Source organism: Natator depressus, chromosome 4 (assembly GCF_965152275.1).
Source record: "Natator depressus isolate rNatDep1 chromosome 4, rNatDep2.hap1, whole genome shotgun sequence".
Classification (NCBI taxonomy): domain Eukaryota; kingdom Metazoa; phylum Chordata; order Testudines; family Cheloniidae; genus Natator; species Natator depressus.
This window is the reverse complement of record NC_134237.1, coordinates 29232174-29255212: the sequence shown is the minus strand read 5'-3', so window position 1 is coordinate 29255212 and position 23039 is coordinate 29232174. Positions and strand designations below refer to the sequence as shown.

General features: G+C 43.5%; 1 protein-coding gene across 4 annotated transcripts in view; it reads right to left on the bottom strand.

The window, feature by feature from the left end:
- NFKB1 (nuclear factor kappa B subunit 1) overlaps positions 1-23039 on the bottom strand; it is a 94786-nt gene that overhangs the window by 17307 nt on the left and 54440 nt on the right. For all 4 annotated transcript variants that reach the window (XM_074950683.1, XM_074950682.1, XM_074950680.1 and 1 more), the window contains 9 exons: positions 22774-22937; positions 21916-22074; positions 18508-18612; positions 16320-16411; positions 15597-15735; positions 12984-13112; positions 11014-11103; positions 5109-5303; positions 2130-2271 (listed from right to left, as the gene is read on the bottom strand). In XM_074950683.1, the coding sequence (XP_074806784.1) occupies positions 2130-2271; positions 5109-5303; positions 11014-11103; positions 12984-13112; positions 15597-15735; positions 16320-16411; positions 18508-18612; positions 21916-22074; positions 22774-22937 (1215 nt within the window). The remainder of the gene's footprint in view (positions 1-2129; positions 2272-5108; positions 5304-11013; positions 11104-12983; positions 13113-15596; positions 15736-16319; positions 16412-18507; positions 18613-21915; positions 22075-22773; positions 22938-23039) is intronic.

Here is a 23039-nt window from a genome sequence, read left to right as displayed (position 1 = left end):
AGGCTTGGTAAAAATCCTCACCAATTTGCATAGGTGAATACAGACCCAAACCCTTGGATCTTAAGAACAATGAAAAAGCAATCAGGTTCTTAAAAGAAGAATTTTAATTAAAGAAAAAGTAAAAGAATCACCTCTGTAAAGTCAGGATGGTAAATACCTTACAGGGTAATCAGATTCAAAACATAGAGAATCCCTCTAGGCTAAACCTTAAGTTACAAAAAGACACAAAAACAGGAATATACATTCCATTCAGCACAGTTTATTTTATCAGCCATTTAAACAAAACAGAATCTAACTAGATTGCTTACTGACTTTTTACAGTAGTTCTGACCTGCATTCCTGCTCTGGTCCGGGCAAAAGCAACACACAGACAGAGAGAACCCTTTGTTTTTCCCCCCTCCAGCTTTGAAAGTATCTTGTCTCCTCATTGGTCATTTTGGTCAGGTGCCAGCGAGGTTGTCTTAGCTTCTTAACCCTTTACAGGTGAAAGGGTTTTTCCTCTGGCCAGGAGAGATTTAAAGGTGTTTACCCTTCCCTTTATATTTATGACGCCCCCTCCCCAGATGTACTATTTAAAGCCAATCTCATGATTTTGGGAGGTGTGGGAGGGTGGCTCATTAATTTTGAACATTTGGGGTTGGCAATACTGTGCTACTTCTTCCCTTTCTTTCTCCACTTGTCTAGCACTGGCCTCCTCTTACTGTCTCACCACTCCTATAGAAGAGCTGCATCCTCTGCAGCTCTTGCCAAATGGAACAGACCTCTTATAACGCTGACAGTCTGCCTATATTCATATCTCAAAGATACTGATTCTCCTTTGCCCATCATTCCTTATTTCTCTTTCCTTCTCCTAATATTATTATTCTACCCTGTAACTGTATTTAACTCTGTAAAGAATAGTTGAATATACATTCCATGAAAAATCCATTAATTCATCGAATGGTCTAATAAGGTGGGCAGCTTTAACAATGCATCTTTTGGCACTACAGTGAAAGGCACAAGGTCACAAGGCCGCCAGGCATCCAGGGAATTGTGGGTATCCAGTACAATTGTCTTTCTTGAAGTATGTTACTGAATTTATTAAATAAGTTGTTTTTATTTTTTATCTCAGAATTCAAATTCAACATATTTAAAATTTTTTTAGGGTCATTTAAAGATACTTTCATCAGTTACATATTTTTATTAAAGGCAATCAGATTTGTAAACAGTAGATTTCAGTAGAAAAACTATGGGTATTGATCCTAGAGTCTGCAGTTCTGTGCTGTAAAACAACTCTTGCAGGAAAGCTAGCAGCCACAATCATCAAGAGTTTGCTATTTTACTTGGTATTTCTGAAGTGTGTATAGGAACTGAGCGCTCAGGAAAGGAACTAGGTCTCAAGATCCTGGAGACTGAAATCTACCATTTATCCCCATGACAGCTACAGCATGTCTGGGGATAAATAGCTGTCTGGGGGCCGCAGTGTAAGCTCCCACGCCATGGATCACAACCTTGATCCAGAGGGACTGCCTCTAGGTAGTTTATTTTCCACGGATCATTCAGTTCTTCGCCTTTGCTGAAGCTATCAATAAATTAACTGGGAACCGGACTGAGACTAACAACTCATTTCACCCAGAAAATTCATCACCAAAAGTTCTAACAATTTTATTGCTAGTTCCTGCTCATTCTTATTCCTGTTGTTTTCAAAGCAGACATTGGATTGCCCAAAATTGGGCAAGCAAAGTGCTTTAAAATAACCACTGTCTCTAACAATAAATTAGCGATCATTTTGAAACACTTAATGTTCCTTGCTTTTTCAGTAATCTGAAATCCATTTCCACAGAAACTGGAACAAGAATAGCAGCCTCCCACTAGGTTATCAAAACACTTGATAGTATGTGTTAGTCATGTATAATTTCTCATGTGGCAGCTACAGACTGTCAGCTCTGAACAGCTTCTACCGTATGTTATGCTTCAATTTAGAGGAAATCTCTAGCCCAAGCCCTCCATGTCATTTAAAACGCAGTCATCCTTTGAAAAGTTGCAGTGCAAACATGGTAACTTCTTATTCAATAGCTTTGCTCTTGACCTGTATTGAGAGTTACATCTACTGGATTTAGTTTTGAAAAAGTAGATTTCTCGCTACTTACTTGTCACCATTTTCATCCTGGATGGCAGTAAGATGTCGCTGAACAGCTAGTAGCATCTTCACATCACCAGTTACAGCATAGTCAAAAAGAGCATTGGCATGATGTTTAGCAAGCTGCATTGCCTTCTCCAGGAACAGACCATCTGCAACACAAATCATTGCGTTCATCAGAGTTACAAATTATCTCAGTGCAATATCCAGACATAACACAGCAGATGTGGAGCTTGTAACAGGCTGGCAGTGTTTTCCTGAGGCACTTCACACCATTCAGCAGGTGTTGATTCTGCCTGGGGAATGCATATTGTTAAGTACATTCTGCTGACTCACAGAGGCTCCTACAGCTAATTACCACATACAGATGGAGGTAGTGGCTCTCTAGAAAGATGAACTAGTGCATGGGCTGAATAGTCAGGGGAGAGAAATCCTAGGAGCAACCACATCTGAGGAGAAGACTTGAGCTGCACTCTGTGAAGGGGGTAAATTTGGACTATGCATAATAGTGGATTATATTTGAGAGCAGTTTGGGAAGAGAACCTGCTCACAGAACTTTGAAATACTTCATGTTTCTTTGGCTCATTCTCAGCATCTCAAATTGCTCTACAAACAGCCTCGCGACACATCACCTTCATAATTTACAGATGAGGAAAAGGAAGGTTAACTGACGTCGAAGGTCACACAGAAAATCTGTGGTAGAGCCAAGAATCGAGCTCAGGTCTCAACAGCCAGTCCTGTACCTTAACCGCAAGATTATACCATCTTTCCTCCTTTCATAAATACATCAAAGAGAATTTTAAAATTAAACGACAGCTTCAGATTAGTGTCAAAGCAACATAACCACAGCAATTTCAATTACCGAATACACTACAGGAAAAAAAAAGGAAAGAAAGATTTGCGCATGTCATCGGTGGAACCAAGTCACAAACTGCTGACCAAATAAAATCCACAGCTCCAAATGAGTGGGAATATGGTGAAGAGGGTGAGGCGAGACAAAGTTTCAAACCACATTTACCATTCTGGAGAGGACTGTCAATTGTACCAGACAGTCTATATTCCTAACCATTCCAAAGTGAGATTTCATGGGACCTTGTAACAAATTAGTATGAGCAAGCAAGGAAAACAGCACTTGCGAGCTAAAACACACATGTCTACATTGAGGAAAGGAATTCAGGATCTTTTGCTATGTAAAAAATAACACTGTAACACTTGGGATAAAAGAGACTCTTCAACTGTGGTCAGTATTAATGCCTGTGTTCTTTTTTTAGGCCACTCACTAAGGGTTACATAATTATACCCACGTCAGGCTGACATGGCAACTTGCACAGGACAGTGGCTCCTGTAGACACATGATTAGCCTGACAATTATAACTTATTATTACCTCTCAGCACTAAATAACAGATTTAGAGTCTAATGCTAATGCAATCAACACACTACTTGTGTGTCAAGATAGGACACCAGAGGCAACATGGTCTCTTTCTCGTCAAACTCTGTTCCAGACTTTTGTATAAGCAGGACACTAAATGTCATAATGAGCTCTGGAAAAAGGCCTACTATATTGTCACTGGAATAAGAGAAGATACATTTCCCTTAAATCCAGTTGTCAAAACTGTGCAGATTACGTTAAATGGGTTCACTTCACAGACCCAATTCTTCTGCATATATTCTTCACACAAATTGGAGTCCCTGTTTCTCTCCTTTTTCTTTTTGTATAATTGATAAAGAAATAATCGTCAGCTTCCTGATGTGCTGTCTCTTACTCACCCATTAGATTCAACAATCCAAGCTCTTCCTTTCATTGGAAACAGACAGACAACATCACGCCCTCACACAAGTGCACACCCATCAATTGCTAGTTTTGTTTTCTGAACTAATCTAGGAGTTGACTCTCAGAGCCAGCAAGCAGCAATTTCTCTCCAGGGCACCACATGATCTCTCAAGTGCCAAGAAGCGACTTAGGGAAGGCTTCAATACTGAAACTCTATTACTGTGTGAACTTGTTTTCCCAATCCAGTGCCTGTCGAATTGTTATAGTAAATGACACATAACGAAACCAGCACACAACATAATATGTCCCTTTTTCCATTCCAGAAAGGAGGAGTGTTCTGCATGAAAGAGCTACATATCACATTATACATGGGACAGGGAAAGCAAGTTCCTTCTCTGTCATTTCTACTATAACAAACAACCAATAGCATGTCTCCAGTGAATGATCCAAGACACATATGGCCTGGTTTTGATAGATGTTGACTATGATGGGAGTTATGGGCACTCAAGACCTCTAAAAATCTGGCTATCTAACCCTCAAAATATGGACTGATCAGACTGTCAACAAAAGGAAGCTTGACAAGGCAAAGGTGTAAATTTGTAATCTCCAGAGGGCTAATATCCTAGTACAAAGACTTCCTTCAACCATTCCTTCTCTCTTTTCTGTTTTTTTTTTTTTGTATAAAGACTTTGCTGTGAAGCAATGCTGATTTGATTGTTGAAGTTATTCTTTATTTGGCAATGGATGCAGTTTATATTAAATTTAACATTTAATAAACTGCTCCGCATGCAATTTAGAAATAGATTTGCATTGATTGATTGCATGGAACAATGATGCAACAATTACATACCTGGAAATAACACCTTTCCACACATATAATGAAGCCTGTTAAATATTAAGGACCAAACCTTTTGCTGATTTACAACCTGTTTAATTCTACGGACTTCAATGGGATCACAGAGTCACTGGGAGACAGTGCAGAGGGACAAAGGCTTCTGCATAGAGAGCCCTGACATACGTGGATCTTGGGAGATCCCAGGTTTAGGAGACTGATCTCCTGCCATTTCCAAGTAGGAGCAAATTAAACCCTCCCACCCTTGCAAAGATGGAAACTCTGTGAGCGGGAACTTTTGACATTTCCAGTCCTTAACGCAGACTTCTCCCACGGCGAGATTGGCCCTATGAATGGCCCTAAATAAACTGATTGGTTCACTTACCCTGTAACCTACAATCTGCTTCAGCTACTTCAGCTGTACATGACAAAGTAACATCCTCCTCCTTATTATCACCGCTACAAACTCTGGACTCACTCCTCTCTGTGATTTCCACTTTCTTGTTATGTTTCATATCTGGTTTGTCATCGTGCTTATTGCAGCTTTCCCCATCCTGTTCAGCCATGTCATTTGCAATTCCTTACAACACAAATGAAAAGCATTAGTCTTTTGATACTGTGATTCTTTTGTACAAATGATAATGCTCTATGGGTCTCATTCACACCCCAATGAAATCAATGGAAAGACGCCCATTTACTTCAATTGGCACTGGATCAGGACCTATATCATTAAATGCTACAGAGTCACTGCACTTAAGTTCATTACCCAGAGAGAAATGTAACTTGTTCTGAAGTTATTTAAGATTTTCACTTTACTGACACCCATACTAAAGTATGAAATTAAACAAACCAATTGTCTAACAATAAATGTAGGGATGAATTCTGATCTCAATTGCAATGTTACAAATCTGCAGTATCTCCACCAAAGCCAACAGGATTATTCCAGACTGATATTGGTGTAAGAGACCGTACAATTTATCCAGCAGATGTTGGAAATAAATGGCCCCACCTGTCTTTTTCACCAAAGCTCTGGGACTTTTGGGTTTGAAGTGATTTCCCCTGGTTTTGGGCACAAAGAATGAGTGTGTCCTTACTGTTAACTTAATTTTTCAGGTGGCCATGCATGTTTATCACATTGGGCCAGACTGTGGCTCTCCCTTAACCCAGACAGACAATAGGGAGAGGAAGGGCCAGCTGGGAGCAACTCACTGGAAAGGGAAGGGGAATAGCAAGGACCATGCAGTATCTTTTAAAGAGCTATTGCAGATCACTCTCTCCGCAGAGCAATAAGGCACCTGTGAGAGGCATTTTGCTTCACAGAAACAGGATGCTTCTCAGTGCTTTCTCTGGACAGGGCTGACCTTACCATGAAGCAAACTGAGGCAGCCGCCTCAGGTGCCAGACTGTGGGGGGCACCACTAGGACCCAGAGTGTAGAAAATTGTGTCTGCTGCTGGTGCATATGTAGTTTCTCTGCTCTAGATGCACAGAGATGGTGGAGTGCTGTGCTGGAGGAAGGAGGGCACAAGAGACATAACAGGCAGGCAGGAGAAAAGGTGAGAGGGAATAACAGAAAGCAGCAGCAGCTGCAGGGAGAGAGAGGAGGAGGAGCCTCTTATGTACCTCTCTAGCACCCCCAGGAGCCTGGACTGATTAACACCAGCTTCTCCGGGAGCTTCCTGTTTCCTGCTGCTTCCCTGAACCCACTTGAGGAGAACAGGCGGTCACCTGAAGTAGTAGGAGCCAGTTAGACCCTTAAGACGCTGATATCTTCCCTCACTCAGGCCCTGCTACCAGCCTGCTTATTTGTCCCCTTCAATTGAGTGTTGAGAGCCACTATAGCTGGCACAGAACAGCAGTCATGAGTGAAAGAAGAAAATGCCCCTCTGGGGCAGCATTCAGAAAAAGAAAGCAAGCAAAGGAAGCTTTTCTATCTAAGCAGGAAGGAGCTCTCCTGAGATACACAGACACAAATGTTCACGGTGAGTCTTCTGGCCCCAGTGGGGATGTGAGTGATGAGGAGATGCCTGATCTTCCAGTTAGTCAGAGTGCAGGTGACCTGGCAGCTACTGCAGCATCCATATCTCCATCTCAAATGGATGTAACCATTCCTGAAGAAAAGTGTTGATCAGAGAAGAGTGTGGTGGAGGTGCAAGAAACAGCTGCTGGTAAGTTTAGTTCCTTAAGTCTAGATGATCCAGGACTGTGGACCCACTTGAGCAGTAGCCTGAGGGACTTCCTTGTACTGCATGGGCCACAGCAAGTGAAAAACTTCATGTTCCCCAAAGACAATGAAAACAGAAGTTTCCATCCAACACATTACTGGCATGAAACCCCTATTGGTGACACAGTGGAGAGGCCATGGCTTATGTACTCAAAAACCCAGAATGCTGCATACTGTTTTTGTTGCAGACTCTTCCAATCTAACGTTCCAGCCACACTGGGCTCTACAGGAACAAAGGACTGGAAAAATCCGGCTAGAAATCTGGCATGCCATGAGAAGGCAGCAAATCACCAGACAGCATTCCATAGGTGGAAAGAGCTTAAGATGAGACTAAGGTTAAAGGCCAGCATAGAAGATCAGCATCAAGAGAAGATTGCATCGGAGTCTCTTTACTGGCAAAATGTTCTGAAAAGGCTCATTGCCATTGTGAGAATGCTTGCTACCCGAAACCTAGCACTGCGTGGCACTTCAGATCAGCTGTAGGTGCCAAATAATGGAAACTTGCTTAAAATTGTGGAGCTGATGGCTGAGTTTGATGCTGTACTCCAGGAGCATCTAAGAAGAGTCACCACCCAAGAAATGTACACACACCACTACTTTGGAAAAACCATTCAAAATGAGATCATACAGTACTCTGTTATTCTGGACTGCACACCTGACATCGGCCATACGGAACAAATGACTTTAATGGTGTGTTTTTGTAACAGCAACAGAACCTAGTGAAAATGTCCCTGCAAATGGTGACTGTCAGAGAGCATTTTCTAGAATTTATTGACATTCATGATACTACAGGAGCTGGTATGACAAATGTGCTTCTTAAAAAGCTGGAAGATACGGGAATTGCGATAGCTGACATGAGAAGTCAGGGCTATGATAATGGTGCCAACATGCGAGGAAAGAACGGAGGAGTGCAGACACAGATCCGAGAGTTAAACCCTTGAGCTTTTTTTGTCCCATGCAGTTCTCATTCATTGAACTTGGTGGTCAGTGATGCAGCATCAGCTTCTAGTGAGGCTGCTGAATTTTTTAATGTAATTCAAAGCATCTATGTATTTTTCTCTGCATCAACTCATCAATGGCAAATTTTGAAGCAACATCTGGGAACCTCCTCTCTGACACTGAAACCACTGAGTGCCACAAGATGGGAAAGTCGAGTGGAGGCGATAAAGCCTATCAAACACCAAATTGGGAAGATAGATGATGCCATAGTTGCCATTATGGAGGATAATGCTATGACAGGAACTGTTCGTGGGAGAACAGTGGCAGAGGGAAATGGAATCACCAGAAACATACATAACTTCAAATTTCTGGGTGGCTTAGTGTTGTGGCATGACATACTGTTTGAAATACAGTAACTCCCCAGTTAACGTCCTCTCGCTTAATGCTGTTTCAATCTTACGTCCCTGCTCAATTACAGAACATGCTCCATTAAAAATTGTGCAATGCTTCGCTATAATGTCGTTTGGCTGCCTGCTTTGTCCACAGCTGGCAGCCCCCTATCAGCTCCCCTTCACTCCCCCCCAACAGTGCCTCCCGCCCGCTGGCAGACCCCGTGGATCAGCGTCTTCCCTCTCCTCCCCCCGCCTCCTGCCCATGTCAATCAGCTGGCTTGAGGCATTCTGGAGGGAGCGGGGAGGAGCGAGGACTCGGCACGCAGGCTCCTCCTCCCTCTCCTGCCTCCCGAATGCCGCAAACCAGCTGATTGCCACAGGCAGGAGGCAGGGGAGGGAGGGGGGAGGCTGTCCGCTGAGTCCTTGCTCCTCCCCACACCCTCCTGCCCCCTGAACGTCACAAGTCAGCTGATTGCCGAGGGCAAGAGGAAGGAGCGAGGACGCAGCGCTCCTCCCGCCTTCCTCCCCTCCTTTCTGCCATCAGCTGGCTTGCGGTGTTCAGGAGGCAGGGGAGGGAGGGGGAGCGTGTGTGCCGTGTCTTTGCTCCTCCGTCCAGAACGCCGCAAGCCAGCTGATTGCTGCGGGCAGGAGGCAGGGGAGGAAGGGGGGAAGGAGCAAGGACGCTGCGTGCAGAGTAAAGGGGGGGAAAGAAGAGGTGAGTTAAGGCTGACAGTTGAGCCCCCCGCCCCTGGTGCTTGCAGAGTAGGGGAAGCTGCCGCTGCTGCTGTGCAATGTGCTTTTCCTAGCCTACAGCACCTTCAGCATCCTTGCCTGCCTCATTGTTTCCAGTGCCAGTGGGCTGTGCCTGTGTGGGGTAAGGCAGGGGCACCTCCCAACTATAGTACTGTACTGTATGGCAAAAAAAAAAAATTCCCTGGAACCTAAACCCCCCATTTACATTCATTCTTATGGGGAAATTGGATTTGCTTAACATCATTTCACTTAAAGTCACATTTTTCAGGAACATAACTACAATGTTACGTGAGGAGTTACTGTAAATGTTGTAAGCAAGAGACTCCAGGGTGTTGACCTTGATATATCTGGAGCAATGGAACAACTGGAAAAAGCGAAGTCATACCTACAGTCTTACCGGTCAGATGAGGGATTTCAAAACGTTCTGAAAAATGCACAGAAGTTGACAGAGGAACTTCACACTGAAGCTATTTTCCCACCCATTCAACAATACAAGAGTCACCAAAGAAGAAGACATTTTGGTTACAAGGCACGGGATAATCCCATAAGAGATCCAAACAACAATTCAAAGTTGAATTCTTTAACCAGGTGCTAGATTGTGCAGTACAGTCAGTTGAAGAACGTTTCATGCAGCTCAAGGAACACAGCAGTATATTTGGGATGTTGTATGATATTCCCAAACTCCTCACTATACCTGAAGAAGACCTACACCAGCGATGCAGGGCACTAGAGATACTGTTGACACCCGATGACATGCGTGATATTGATGCGAGTGATTTAGGTGATGAATGAAAGCCCTTTCAAAATACATTTCAGCAAGATCAACTCCAAAGGCTGTTCCGGAATATATGTGCACAAATAAGATGACCACCCTCTTTCCAAATGCTTTTGTTGCTCTGCACATACTTCCAACACTTCCTGTAACAGTTGCCAGTGGAGAACGCAGCTTCTCCAAGCTGAAGTTAATAAAAACTCATCTACGCTCCACAATGACACAGGAGAGGCTGGTCGGCCTTGCAACCATCTCAACAGAGCATGAGCTAGCCCAGAGTGTGGACCTTCAGGAAGCAGTTCAAATCTTTGCAACCGAGAAGGCACGGAAAGGACCACTTTGATTATTCAAACAGATAAAAATGCCAGTGAAGAAAAGAAAAGTTAACTTTCAAATGCCTGAACAGCAAATGTAAGTGTTACTTAAAATTTTTGAGCAAGGCATTTTAAGTTGTTAGTTCTCCTTTATTGGGGTAGGTAGCAGAGCAGTACCATGAGAGAAATAGAACAGGAAGAAGGCAGAACTGAGACCTTTCAAAGTTTTGGCCCAAGCGAGGGGGAATGGGGGCGTCACTTGAGCTCCCCGCTTCAGGTGCCAAAATGTTGTGGGCCAGCCCTGTCTCTGTGGTTCTGTCACTTTAACACCATCTACCCTACTGATTGTGCTTACCCAATGTACAAATATGTCTTGCTGTGCATTTGTACTCATGTAATATGTACGTCATGTGATATCACATAATACAGTTTTTCTGAAGACTGGAATTTTTCATTTTCAGGGAAAATGAATATTCTGCAGGTTAAAAAAGTGGCCTCCAGTGGGCTATAATAACAAAAGCCACAGTCCATTGGCCAATTTTTAAGTCCTTGGGGGAAAATAGTTTTTGCTGCTTATAAACATTAAATCCAGTCAATCGCATATATAGTTCACCATTAAGATGTCAGCATTAGTCATCTAATTATTGTCTATTCTAAGCATAGAGGGAAACTGTGGTATTTGGGACAGCAGTGAGGGGTTCTGTTGGCTAATGCTGACGTTTAGTGATCACTGTAAACACATGTGAGTGTTTACACACCTATTTTAATCCTGTTTGAGTCCAGTTTAGAGCGACCAAGTTCCAAAACTCTGGTAGTCATTAACAGTAATTGCTGATTAGTGAAGCAAAGATGGTAAACTAAAGATTACTGTTGCAACCACGCTATTTTGTTTCTTACCATGTTTCATTCCAGCACTAGACTTCGTCGGGCCTGGGTGGAAAGGCATGCCTCCATAAGCAGAATACCCATAGGAAGGGTAACCGTACCCTAAAAACAACAGCAATGTAAAAGGAAAAAGAATCACTGGAATTATTCTCCAGAACAAAAACAAGCAATACAATGAAAATCACATGCTCAGACAAAAGCACTACTTCACATGCAGCTCCTTTAGTATTTTGTCCTATGGATTTTCCGCCCTACTAAAATAACATGTTCCGGATGAAAGCCCCACCTCCCATCTTTATGTCAATCAAAGGAAAGTCTAGACGTCTGGCTAGCAGCATCCTCTATCTCTGCAGTTCTCAAAATTTAAGAGGTAGCATACCACTTCTACTGCTCAACAAAGGTCTTGGCATGCTGCCTGAATAATTGTAATTAGTGTAGTTATAATGGAGTTTTATTCTGATACCGTTCTTTAGACCAGTGTTTTTCAAACTTCAGGTCGCGACCCAGTACTGGGTTGCCGTGGCATGTCAGGCACTGGGTCGCTCTGGTCAGCACCACCGACCGGGACGTTGGAAGTCCCGTTGGCAGTGCTGCCCAGATAAGACAGGATAGTGCCTACCTGTTCCGACACCACGCTGCGCCCCGGAAGCGGCCAGCAGCAGGTCCAGCTTCTAGGCGGGGGGGCCACGGGGCTTGCGCACTGCTCCTGCCCCGAGCGCCAGCTCCGCACTTGCACTTGCTTGCGCGCCTCCGCTTAGGAGCCGGACCTGCTGCTGGGTGCTTCCAGGGCGCAGCGCGGTCTGCGGTGCCAGGACAAGCGGGAAGCCTGCCTCTGCACCCTGGCTGCACCGCTGACTGGATGCCGCCGGAGGTAAGTCCATGCCCCAACCCCATGCCCCAATCCCCTGCCCCAGCCCTGAGCAACCTGGAACCCCTTCCTGCACCCCAAACCCCTCATCCCCCACCCCACCCCAGAGCCTGTACCCCCAGCTCAGAGCCCTGACCCCTTCCTGCACCCCAACCCTCTGCCCCAGTCCAGACCCCCCTCCCACACCCTGAACCCCTCATTACTGGCCCCACCCCGCAGCTCTCATCCCTACCCCCCAACCCTCTGCCCCAGCCCTGAGCCCCTCCCACACCCTAAACCCCTCCTCCCCAGCTCCGTTGGGTCGCGGGCATCAACAATTTTCTTCAACTGGGTCCCCAGAAAAAAAGTTTGAAAACCACTGGTTTAGACTAACTCTTCTACCCCCAGTGGTACATGTGCCACAGTTGGAGAACAGCTGCTCTCTCCCTTTCTCTAGCAGAAAAGCTATGCTGATAATGACTTCCAGGATGTCACTGTTCAAATGATGCCTAGCTACTCTACAGTATACCACCTTCCTGCAAGAAACAAAAATGATCATCATATGATAACATATCATACTGCTCCGCAATGCCATACAGTAGATATAGAATCAGATTCTGGTCCCTTGCTCTGTGGGCCAGCTGGAACTGGAGCAGGAATGGCAGCAGTGCAGAGACATTTCACTGAGCACCTAACACCTCGAATTTCTCAACAGTGACTGCCATTAACTAATTGGCATTGACAATGATGGGTTGTGAAGGATTTCTGCCCAGTCTTCCTTGGCCAGAAGGAAGCTATCTGTGACACACAACCTCAAGGAAGAAAAATAATGAGGGGGTTATGTGGTGTCCCACAGGAAAGAAGAAGATTTACTGAAAATATTACAGCTTTGATTCTCATTTCACACCAGTAAGAATGAGGAGTAACTTCACTGAAGTCAATGGAGTTACACTGGTTCCATATCAGAGTAAGTGAAATGAGATTCAGGTCTTCTATACCTATAGAAATACAGAGATTCGCCATGTCAGTTTCAATAACAAATAAACACATGTCCTTTCTCCATGGCCTAGAGGGACAAACCACACATGTTACAGTTTAAATCTTATGCTTCAGATCAATGATCTTTTCTCTTTACCTGAGCCAGCACCACTTCCTCCGCCTCCATACATTCCACTCCCTCCACCTCCAGCACCACTGCCTCCACCATAACCATCAGAAAAATTAGGCATAAGCTTCTGTCGCTTCCTCTGAACTTCTTCTTTATCTGTGTTTTGGGGTGAGGGAGAGAATGAAAGAGAAACAGCAAAAGGAGAGGATGAGTCACTTCTATCACCAGCTGGGGACAGAAAAGAGCATTGGTACTGACTGGATTACTGAAAAACAATAGTTTAAGGGGAAATCAGAAGTGCTGTAAGTCGGGTAAACTTTTTCAGCTCCAAACAACAAACTATTTTTGTACAGCAAAAATTGCTGAACCCTTCCAGTAAGTAACAATCAGAGCGACATTCTCAGACAGACCACTGAACCAAAGACGCAATTACGCACATAAGTCCATATGGCTTCTCTAATACTGTATCTGGTGCCACAATACCCAAATAAAGATGACTAGGACAGGACATGGCAGACACGCCTAAGTGCCTAAATCACTTTTGAAAATGGGACTTAGGAGCCTAAGTCACTTATATGCTTTTGAAAATTTTACCCATTGGGAACAAAAGGGCAATTTTCTCTCCCAAGCAAATACACTTTAGAAAGAGGGGATGGAGGTGCTCAAAAACGATGAATCAGAGCCCAACTGAAATGAAGCATACTTTTGTACCAGAAAGGCCATAAAGAAAAATGAGTCTAAAGCAAGACATAAAAAACTCATGCAGGTCAGTGGAAGGAGAACTAGCCTTACACAAAGTACAACAAATAAAGGTAGAACAGAGTCCCCAGCTCCATCAAAAAAATCCCGAAGACTCTGGGCAAAAAAACAGCACTCTAAAGTTAAACATACAGAAAATGAAACAGTCATGAAAAGAGGAGCTATCAAAAAGTGACACAAAAATTCTAGCAAAGAGGAAGCCCAGCAACACTGTTGAGGAAATAACAAAATATCCCCCAACAAACAATGTAATAATTCCTGACAGGCATATGCCAAACGTGGTAAGGAAACTGCATGCAGAACAGTATCAATCAATGCATCAAACCCAAGCGCTGAATATATGAACCAATATAATGAATTGGATTGGAATATGAATGCAGTTACAGACATATACAGTACATAGATAAGTGTACCTGCATCAAATATACTCACACCCAGGAAGAGAGAAAACCCTAAAAAGCAGCTAATGAATCTGGCCCAAGAAACAAAAAAAGACACACATTTCTGAGCTCATGTGAGCACTATTCAACAGGGAAATAGCACAGTACAGTTGCTAGAATACCATACAGCTGCTAGAATGCCAGCCTTCATAATATGTTGGATAGAGTTTATGAAAAGGCATTTACAGAAATCATCATTCAATTATTTTCACCCCTCTAAAAACCACAAAAAAGTCAGCCTCAAAATTGGTGGGCTATATCTGGAGCAGTGTGAAATGTTTCTATACAATTTGGGCAAGGAGTTCCTGGATGCTAAAAATAGAGTTCACCTAAATTCAAATATCCACCTGCAAACATGGAAATTTCTCAGCAAACATCACTTTCTGCTGCTTATTATACCAAATATAAATAACTCACTATCCCCGCACATGTCTTTGTTTTGTCCACCTGTTTTCTCTTGTCACAAGCTAAATCCTCAATCCTGCAAATGCTTATGTATATGCTTTAAAGCACACGAGTAGTCATTGACTTCAACAAGACTACTCCTGCGCTTAAAGTTAAGCACACATGCATATGCTACTGGATCAGGGCTTAAGATCATAAGCTACTGCCTTTTATTACATCTGCGTAGTATGGTGCCGAGCAGAACAGGGCCCTGATCCCTGATTGGGACCCCTGAGCTTGGCCATCATACAAATATTTTTATTACTATTTATTATTAATGCTAACATGAACATGAAGAACAACCTTATAATTCAGTCAGATTAATTCACAGCATAGTGATTTAAAAAGTATTGATCCACTGGGTAAGCTTCCTGACCCTAACAATATAGTCACCAGGTCTGATTCCAACTGTTACACTTCACCTAAAAGATTTACAATATTGTCCAGGAAAAAAACCACACCAATCACACCACCCTTCCTCTTGCAAAGGGTGCCAGGCGGTTATTTAATGAACACAAGTGCTTAGGACTAGAGCTGGTCAATGAAAGAGAAATACAAAATATATTTTCTATTTTCTCACCAGCTCTAGTCAGGACCCTGGTTTTATGTTTCATCTGAAAGGCAGCACGGGCAGTACAATAACCTCGAGTATTGTTTCCGAAGTGACTCGGGAAAAAAGCGCCACCTACTGCATAGATACATTCTACGTGTATAAGATACCAGTTGACACTAATCCCTTGTAGGGACCTGTGTGTTTCCTGCACAACAGTCCAACATAAAATATCAAAGTAAACACGTTCTGCCCTGACTAGTTCTGCCCTGACCAGTTTTTCCATTAGTTCTGCCCAATATGAGCAGTCAAGTATAGTATTTTCTAGAGATAAAAAAACCATAGAACAAGGACATTACCCAACATTAGGAAATAGGTGAGGACTCTGCTGTTTCACAAACAGGATATTTCCCCTTTGTAATGCATGGAACAGGTTCAATGAATTACCTTTGATTTCAGGGTAGTACAGAAATGGCTTTGGCTCACTTGTTTCCAGATCAGATTTCCGCCGTAGTTGGACAAACACAGATGCTGGTTTTGTGATATTGACATCTCTGTACTTCGGGGTTTTGAATACAATAGCAAACTGTGAAAAACATTGATCAGCAGGTTGTCAGGAATAGAGTTTTCTGAAATAAGATAGTGCTTTACATCTAACTTTTTGTATTTGGGGGCATTTTAGTTAGTTACAGCTGAGAGGAAAATCTCACTTGCGTGAAGGCTACCACAACTATACGTTCCCGTTTTATTTTTCACTTCTAGTTTGGAGCTAATTACAGTTTAAATGCCTTTTATCTAATACATGTAGGTATTGTTTTTTCTCTCTTGCTTTATCTTTTTTTCATGGTGTCCTTAGTATTCCTGTAGGAACTCTGGAGACATTTTACCCTGTATTATTTTTCCATAGACGTGCCTTACATCTCTCCCTTACCATTACTTTCGCACCATAGTTTTCAAATTTCCTTTTAGTGTGTTTCTAACTTTCATCGGCACTATGATTTACAGATTAAATTAAATCCGGGCCATATTTATTCTTCTGAAGTAACAGAGGGAAGATGGTGACTGTATTGGGATTTAGAGCCTTTCACGACTAAGCCATTGGTTCAAATGGGGCCCTACTAGCTAAAGAATTGAAAGCTGTTAGCAAATGACAGTTATTTGGTCACTTACCTGCCTATGTACATCTGTAGGAGAAAAATCTCCAAAGCCTTCCCATACACCACCATTTTCATCCTCTTCATAAAAACGAATTTGAATATCATCTGCAAACAGTGTGAGAGTGTTAATTCCTCTAGGGTTTTTAAGCTTTTGGTTAAATCAATTTCGAATAAAAAATAATATGGTGGGATGGCAGTTCTAACAGTGGATTTTGGGAGATTATACTTTTCCTAGCACTGATTCATACGGTATACTATAAACAACAATAAATGATTTTTGGTAAAGGAAAATAATTCTCTCTGATGTTGAATTTCACCCAGTATTTGTTTTCTGTGGTAATGTGTTACATTTAGAAGAATACATTAAACTTTACAAGAACTTTACCCCTCTCAAGCATGATAAATTTAGGAAGATTTATATGAACATTATTTCCACCAGTTTTACGCTGATGTAATTCTTGTGATTTCAGTGGAGTTACTCATGTTTTAAACCGGTGTGAGTGGAGAATCAGGTTCACTTCTTCTTCCTGTTCTATGGTTAAACAGGATTAGTGCAGTAGCTCGATACAGAATAACTGTAGGGATGGGATAACTTATGGTGTGAAATATAGGACCCCCAGCCCACCAGTCTGAATTCTGAAAACTGAATGAAACTTGAACTGTTCAGGTTCAAGGTCTATTTACTGCTGGCAAAAAGCCACTTCTCAGCTACTGCTTAGAGTGGCAGCAGCTACTTTCAGCAGCAGTCCTGAGCTAAGTGCTCTCCAGCAATGCATTTCCTCTCCCCTTCACAAAGCAGTGCGAGGGGTAGAGATGTTTCTGTCAGGCTGGGGGCCCTCTGCATAGACCTCTTTGGAGAGGTGGGGAAAACAGGCCACCCTGAGGACTCTTTCTTCGGCATCATGGGGAGGGGAGATATGAAACACCCATTTTCTGCCTTTGGCTAATGGCAAGGAACTCTAACTTCCTAATCAATGGGAAGGGGCCTTGGGGTAGGTGGGCTGCTTCCTCCTGATCCCCAATCTGGCAGCACTCACATTTAGAAACACTCCTTCCAACGCTGCTGCCGTGTGCATTCAAGTTTCCGAGAGCACAGAGGTTTGAGAGAGTGACGGTGTCAGGGGAAACCCCGCTCAGACTAAGGGGAAACCCCACTTCGGAGTTTCCATTTATTCAGACTTTTTTTAAAAAAAATTACATTTTACTTAATCCCCTGGAAAGGCTGTGGATTTACAGTGTTAAGGAGAAAAAAACATTTCCCCAAACTCAACCAGTTTCTCTCTTCCCTACAGAACTACATAGTATGCTGTCTTCTCCCACAGCCTTCTCTGCTGCAGCGTGGAATAAAAGAAAATGCCTGAATCATTTAACAACTCTACTCTACAGTCAGGTAGAGAACCGTACATGCTGTTGTAGCGATAAAGTATATCTGTGGGTCCTTGTTTTAATCTACAGATTGAAACACTCCAAGCCCCCTTTTTCTTTTCTGTTTACTTCCATCTATGAATAGGAAACTAGAATATTATAAACAAAGGCCAATATGTTCAAATTTGAGCATCTTAAATTAAGCATCCAAATCCATATTTAGAGCCTGATCCCGCAAACACTGCATTCCAGGAATAATGTTTACAACTGTGAGTCCACAGGATGCCTCACATTGCACAAGCCTGACACCTGGTAGTAACTATTTACAGGTTCATTCCCTTTGACATCTACATAAATATGGCCTGATTACTGGCAGTACTGAGCACCTGCAGCTCCCACTACACATTATACAAGGGGTTGGAGGCACCATAGGGGTGTGGTCATGGGTCCACAATTGCACATATCCAGTGTTCACAAACCCTGACAGCCTGGGGGGCTAGAACAGAAACTTCAGAGGGGCTGGGGTGGCGTCCTGATCAGTCTGCTGGTTGGGGGAGAGGGAAAAGGGTACGTGAATTTCTTTCCCCCAACTCTCCAGGCTGTTCCCCCTACAAATTGTTGTGGGTGAGCTGTGTAAGATCACTAATCGCTGCCCTAATCATTGCTGGCCTGATTTTCAGAAATGCTGAGAACTCACAAATTCTGCCACAGTTAATGGGAGCGGTGTTGGCACAGGACCTTTGACTGCTAGGCCACCATGAGAAACATAGCAAAGCTACTTTATAATCCCAATCAAAGGGGCCGATTCAGAACACCAGACAGTTTGGGGCTCTTACCTTTCTGAACCTTGTCACAAAGAAGGTAAATCTCCTCTCCTCCTGTCACACACCCTGCTGTTCTGTCCATTCTTACAATCTTTAAATTGGATGCATTGGGGGCTTCTGTCAAAAGGGAAGAGTTGAAACAAGACGTTATTCCGCTGACAGCAGTACTGACTCTGTTGACAGCTGTAGGCTAAAAATTGGTTTGTCAGGGTTTGGTTTTAATCCATAATGGTCAGTAAACATTACTTTGGGCTGATGCACTGAAATCGAGGAAAAACGTATCAATGGGTAACGGTCGGCATGCCTGCAGGGACTGGGTGCCACTGGCCCTGCAGCTGTGCAGGGAGCCCTGTTCAGCTCTATTGTCACGGCCCGATTTGCACACCAGCCAGGAATGTGGGAGCTGTCCCCAGGCAGCAACATGTTCAGCAGCACCCTGTGGTCAAGGGCTCGGCCTCCCTGGCCAGGGGGTTCTCTGCTTCACAGGGCCAGGACGACCAGAGCCTCCTCCCCCGCCTTGCACTCTGGTGTCTTTGGCCCGTCAGCTGCACAGAGAGCCCCCTGCAACCCCACTGTCAGCACTGCCCTGACTCTAACCCCAACCCTGCCATCCCAGCTGTAACCCTAAACATAGTTAAAAACAGAAAATAAAATCTTAAAAACAGAAATGGAGAAAAACCGTCAAAATTAGAAAAAAATATAAAATTCTGCTATGCCTAGTGAACAAGAAAGCAGAGAAATGGGATAAAAGGCAAACCTCAAACAAGAATCACATGGTACTGACTGGATTCCTTGTCTTGTGAAAGTGAAGGATGAACCAATAATTTTTCAACGTAAGGGCCTGATTTTGTACTCCTTATGCAGGCAAAACTCCCATTGACTTCTGTAGAAATTTTGCCTGACTATGGACTACAAATAAGGGATGCATCCAATGAAGTGAGCTGTAGCTCACAAAAGCTTATGCTCAAATAAATGTGTTAGTCTCTAAGGTGCCACAAGTCCTCCTGTTCTTTGTTCACTACTGTGTTAGTCCTGTATGAGCACTATACCAGTCAAGTAGTGCAGTGGGGAATCAGGACTCAAGACCCTCCATTGTTACTAATTAGGTTAAAAAAAAAAAAGCCATGTGAGAACTGCATCACATTTTCTCTCTTGCGCTCTTGAAATCGGTTAGTGTGGCACCACTAACTGCTTGATATGGTGTGTGTGTGTGTGTGTACATCACTATATACTTTTACATCTCCTGTTTCTTTACTGCTCTGTGGCCTACCTAAAAAGAGTTTGTTAGTCCCTGTCCAGTTCACAGTGGACTGGGGTCCACATCGCCACCATCAAAACTGGCGATTATTTGCAGTCTCAGTAGATATGTCAAGAGTTAAAAGGGCCCTGGACACAGAACTGTCCTCACACCATTACAAATAGCAGCTTCAGGTGAGGTGTGAGACACAACGGCAGGACAGCATGGCAGAAGCCTGCACTGCCACATGCTGCACCCGTACTGCGGTGCACCAGATTCACTTAAAAACAAATTAAAAGAAAAAAAAAGTCCCTGTTTCTTTTGAAATAAATGAATTCAGTTGGTGGTCTCAGATACTCTGGTCACTGGCAGCGGCATGAAAACCTAGACAGTGAGAGAGATAGGTGCATCTATTTCCTCCACCTTCCCCACAAATGGAAGACAGACTTTGATGCTCAGACTTAAAAACAACAACAAAAAGCATAAAGCAACATTCAACTTCCTTTCAATGTGGCTTGGCATACACTATACCTCAGTCTGTATTGTAACTTCCCCCCTCTGCTTATTGTATCACTATGCAGATATGTGTTACCGTAATGAAAGCATACTGGAATTATAACAGATACTAAAGTAAACCAACAACATTCCTCAAAGACACCACTTGGTAGTTTACATCACCCTCCAGATGAAGAGTCTGAGGCTTTTACTCTTCCAGAAAATGCAAGTAATATAATGCAAAAAAAAGTATATACTTTTTCTGGATTATTATTGCATGAATATTGCTAAATTGGTAGTCATAAGTAGCAGGTAGGAGAACTGCAGAATTAGAGAGGGTTCAGAGAAGGCCAATGGAATGGGAAAAGCTGTCATATGGAGAGAGATTGAAAAGATTGGGATTGTTTCCCTCAGAAAGGAGATGAACAGAGTGGACACGATAAAAGTGTATATAAAATAATGAATGGTCTAGAGATGGTAGATCAAGAACTTCTGTTCTTCCCATCTCATAACACAAGGACAAGGGGAGATTCAATTAAATTATAATATGGCAAATTCAAAAGGGCTGCAAGGAAATACTTTTTTCCCAGTATGTATAACTAGAACATAAGAACAGCCATACCGGGTCAGACCAAAGGTCCATCTAACCCAGGGTCCTGTCTTCCAACAGTGGCCTGTGTCAGGTGCTTCAGAGGGAATGAACAGAACAGGTAATCATCAAGTGATCCATCCCTTGTCACCCATTCTCAGCTTCTGGCAAACAGAAGCTAGGGATACCCATTAGATTGTGGAACTCTTTGCCACAGGAAGTTGTTTAGGTCAAGAACAGATTCAGAAAGGAACTGGACATTTATTTGAATAACAAGAATAACAAAGGTTGTCATAATAGTAAAATTATTTTGGAAGACATATGTGATGGGGTATACAAACCCCTCACTGGAGCTGAAGGGGTTAAAGGACTCTACTGGGTCCAGGTAGCCCTGCCCCTCCAACCCTGCAGAGTGTGCTCCAACTGGAGACAGGGTTGAAAAGGGAGCAACCCAGCTCAGAAGGGGGAGGATAGGGAGGAGTGCAAACCTATCCTGAAGACGCCTGCCAAAAGGGGCTGGAGAAGCCTCCTTGAAGAAGAAGGACTGTATTCGGAGCCCAGCTGGGGCTGGCAGTTTAGTTTCCTTTTTCCTTGTTCTTTTCTCCTTATCTGGGGGCAGAAGCTGAGGGAAGGAAGCGGTGGTAGGAAGCAACCCAAAAAAGGTTGCTCAGAGGGCTCCTCCCAGAGGCCAAACACTGCTGATCTACCTAGGGCCCTGGGTTGGAGCCTAGTGGAATGGGTGAGCCTGGGCTCTCCTACCACTGCCCTACAACTGAGTGGATGCTAACCGTTAGGCCCCTCAGCCCACTAAGAACCCCATTACAGGATATTAAACCTCATGCTTCAGGGCTTAGGCCACTCTCTTACTACTAGAGACCTGGATGACACCCAATGTGAGGGGCAGATTATCCCACATCAGCCTAATGTGGGGTTCTTACACCTCCCTCAAGCATGTGGCACTGGCTACTGTCAGAGACAGGATAGGTACTAACTGGACCTTGGGTCTGATCCAGTCTGGCGATTCCTATGGCCTACATTCCTAGAAAGGGAAAGTAAGACCGTGCCTGTTGAAAAGGACATGAAAGCCAAATGTACTTACTGCTGTCATATATTGCATCTGATATGACAGGATCAAGTCTTCTTGTGAAGCTGCCAGTGCTGTCCGGGAGGAAGGCTGTGAACATGAGTCGCACCACACTGAGGTCCATCTCTTTAGTCTGCTGAAGGGCTGCCTGACGGATGATTTCTCTTTCCCGCTCTAGAACCAATCAATAGCAGAGATAAATTGGCACAACAAGGGGAAAAATAATTCTACCTCCAAAAAGCACTGATAAAAGCTGCTTTTTTTTTTTTTTTTAAACCATGAGCTTCAATTCTTATTTTTATTTGGAAAATAGTAAAGGGGTAATTCACTGCATTCTGCACTTGTAATAAATGGAGTGACATGCAATTTGTTGCCTGCAAATTATAATTTATATTGCACCCAAAATTGTGCCATTGTGTCCTTCATTAATTCTCTGGGAGCAATGCCAGCCCAAGGTTTTGCAGGTACATGGGTCAAGCAGGGGTTGGAGGGATGATCTTGCCCCAGAGGGATCTCTATTCTGCCTACAACCACTTTAAAGGGTCCAATAGCTCTCCACAGTAATACAAAGTGACTCAGTTTCCCAGCCTGCTGAACAGGGGTTGAAGATGGCAGCACTGTTGGTGGAGCTCGTGCACAGCAGTAAATGTTGTACAAATCTAGGAGAGAGGGTTGTTTGGTTTTGCATGCCTGATGAAATGGAGATCCCAAAAGCAAAGGACCTCTCAAAACGCACAGCTGGGGGCAGACTACCTAGGGAGCTTACTGAGACATCATCCTGGCTGAGAATCTGTGTTTCTTGGAGCAAAATCTATTATCAACAACACATGTTCTCAAGATCCATGATAATCAAATGAATAACATCCCACCCACCTGTTAGTTGTCTCTCTCCACCACCTTCTGCTTGTATATAGTTGAGTTCAGGATGCACTAGGAGCCCAGGATTGTATCCTTTTTTACAGGCATCTGTCATTCGTGCTTCCAGAGTTTCAAACACTTTCTTCTTTGTGACATGAAGTATCCCTAGGTTTGGAAACCTACACAATATGATTGGAGAAATATTTTCTTAGTCCCTTATTCAGAAGTTGCCCATAGTCTCTCTTTGTAACCATAATCACTTGGGGTTGATCCAAAGTCCA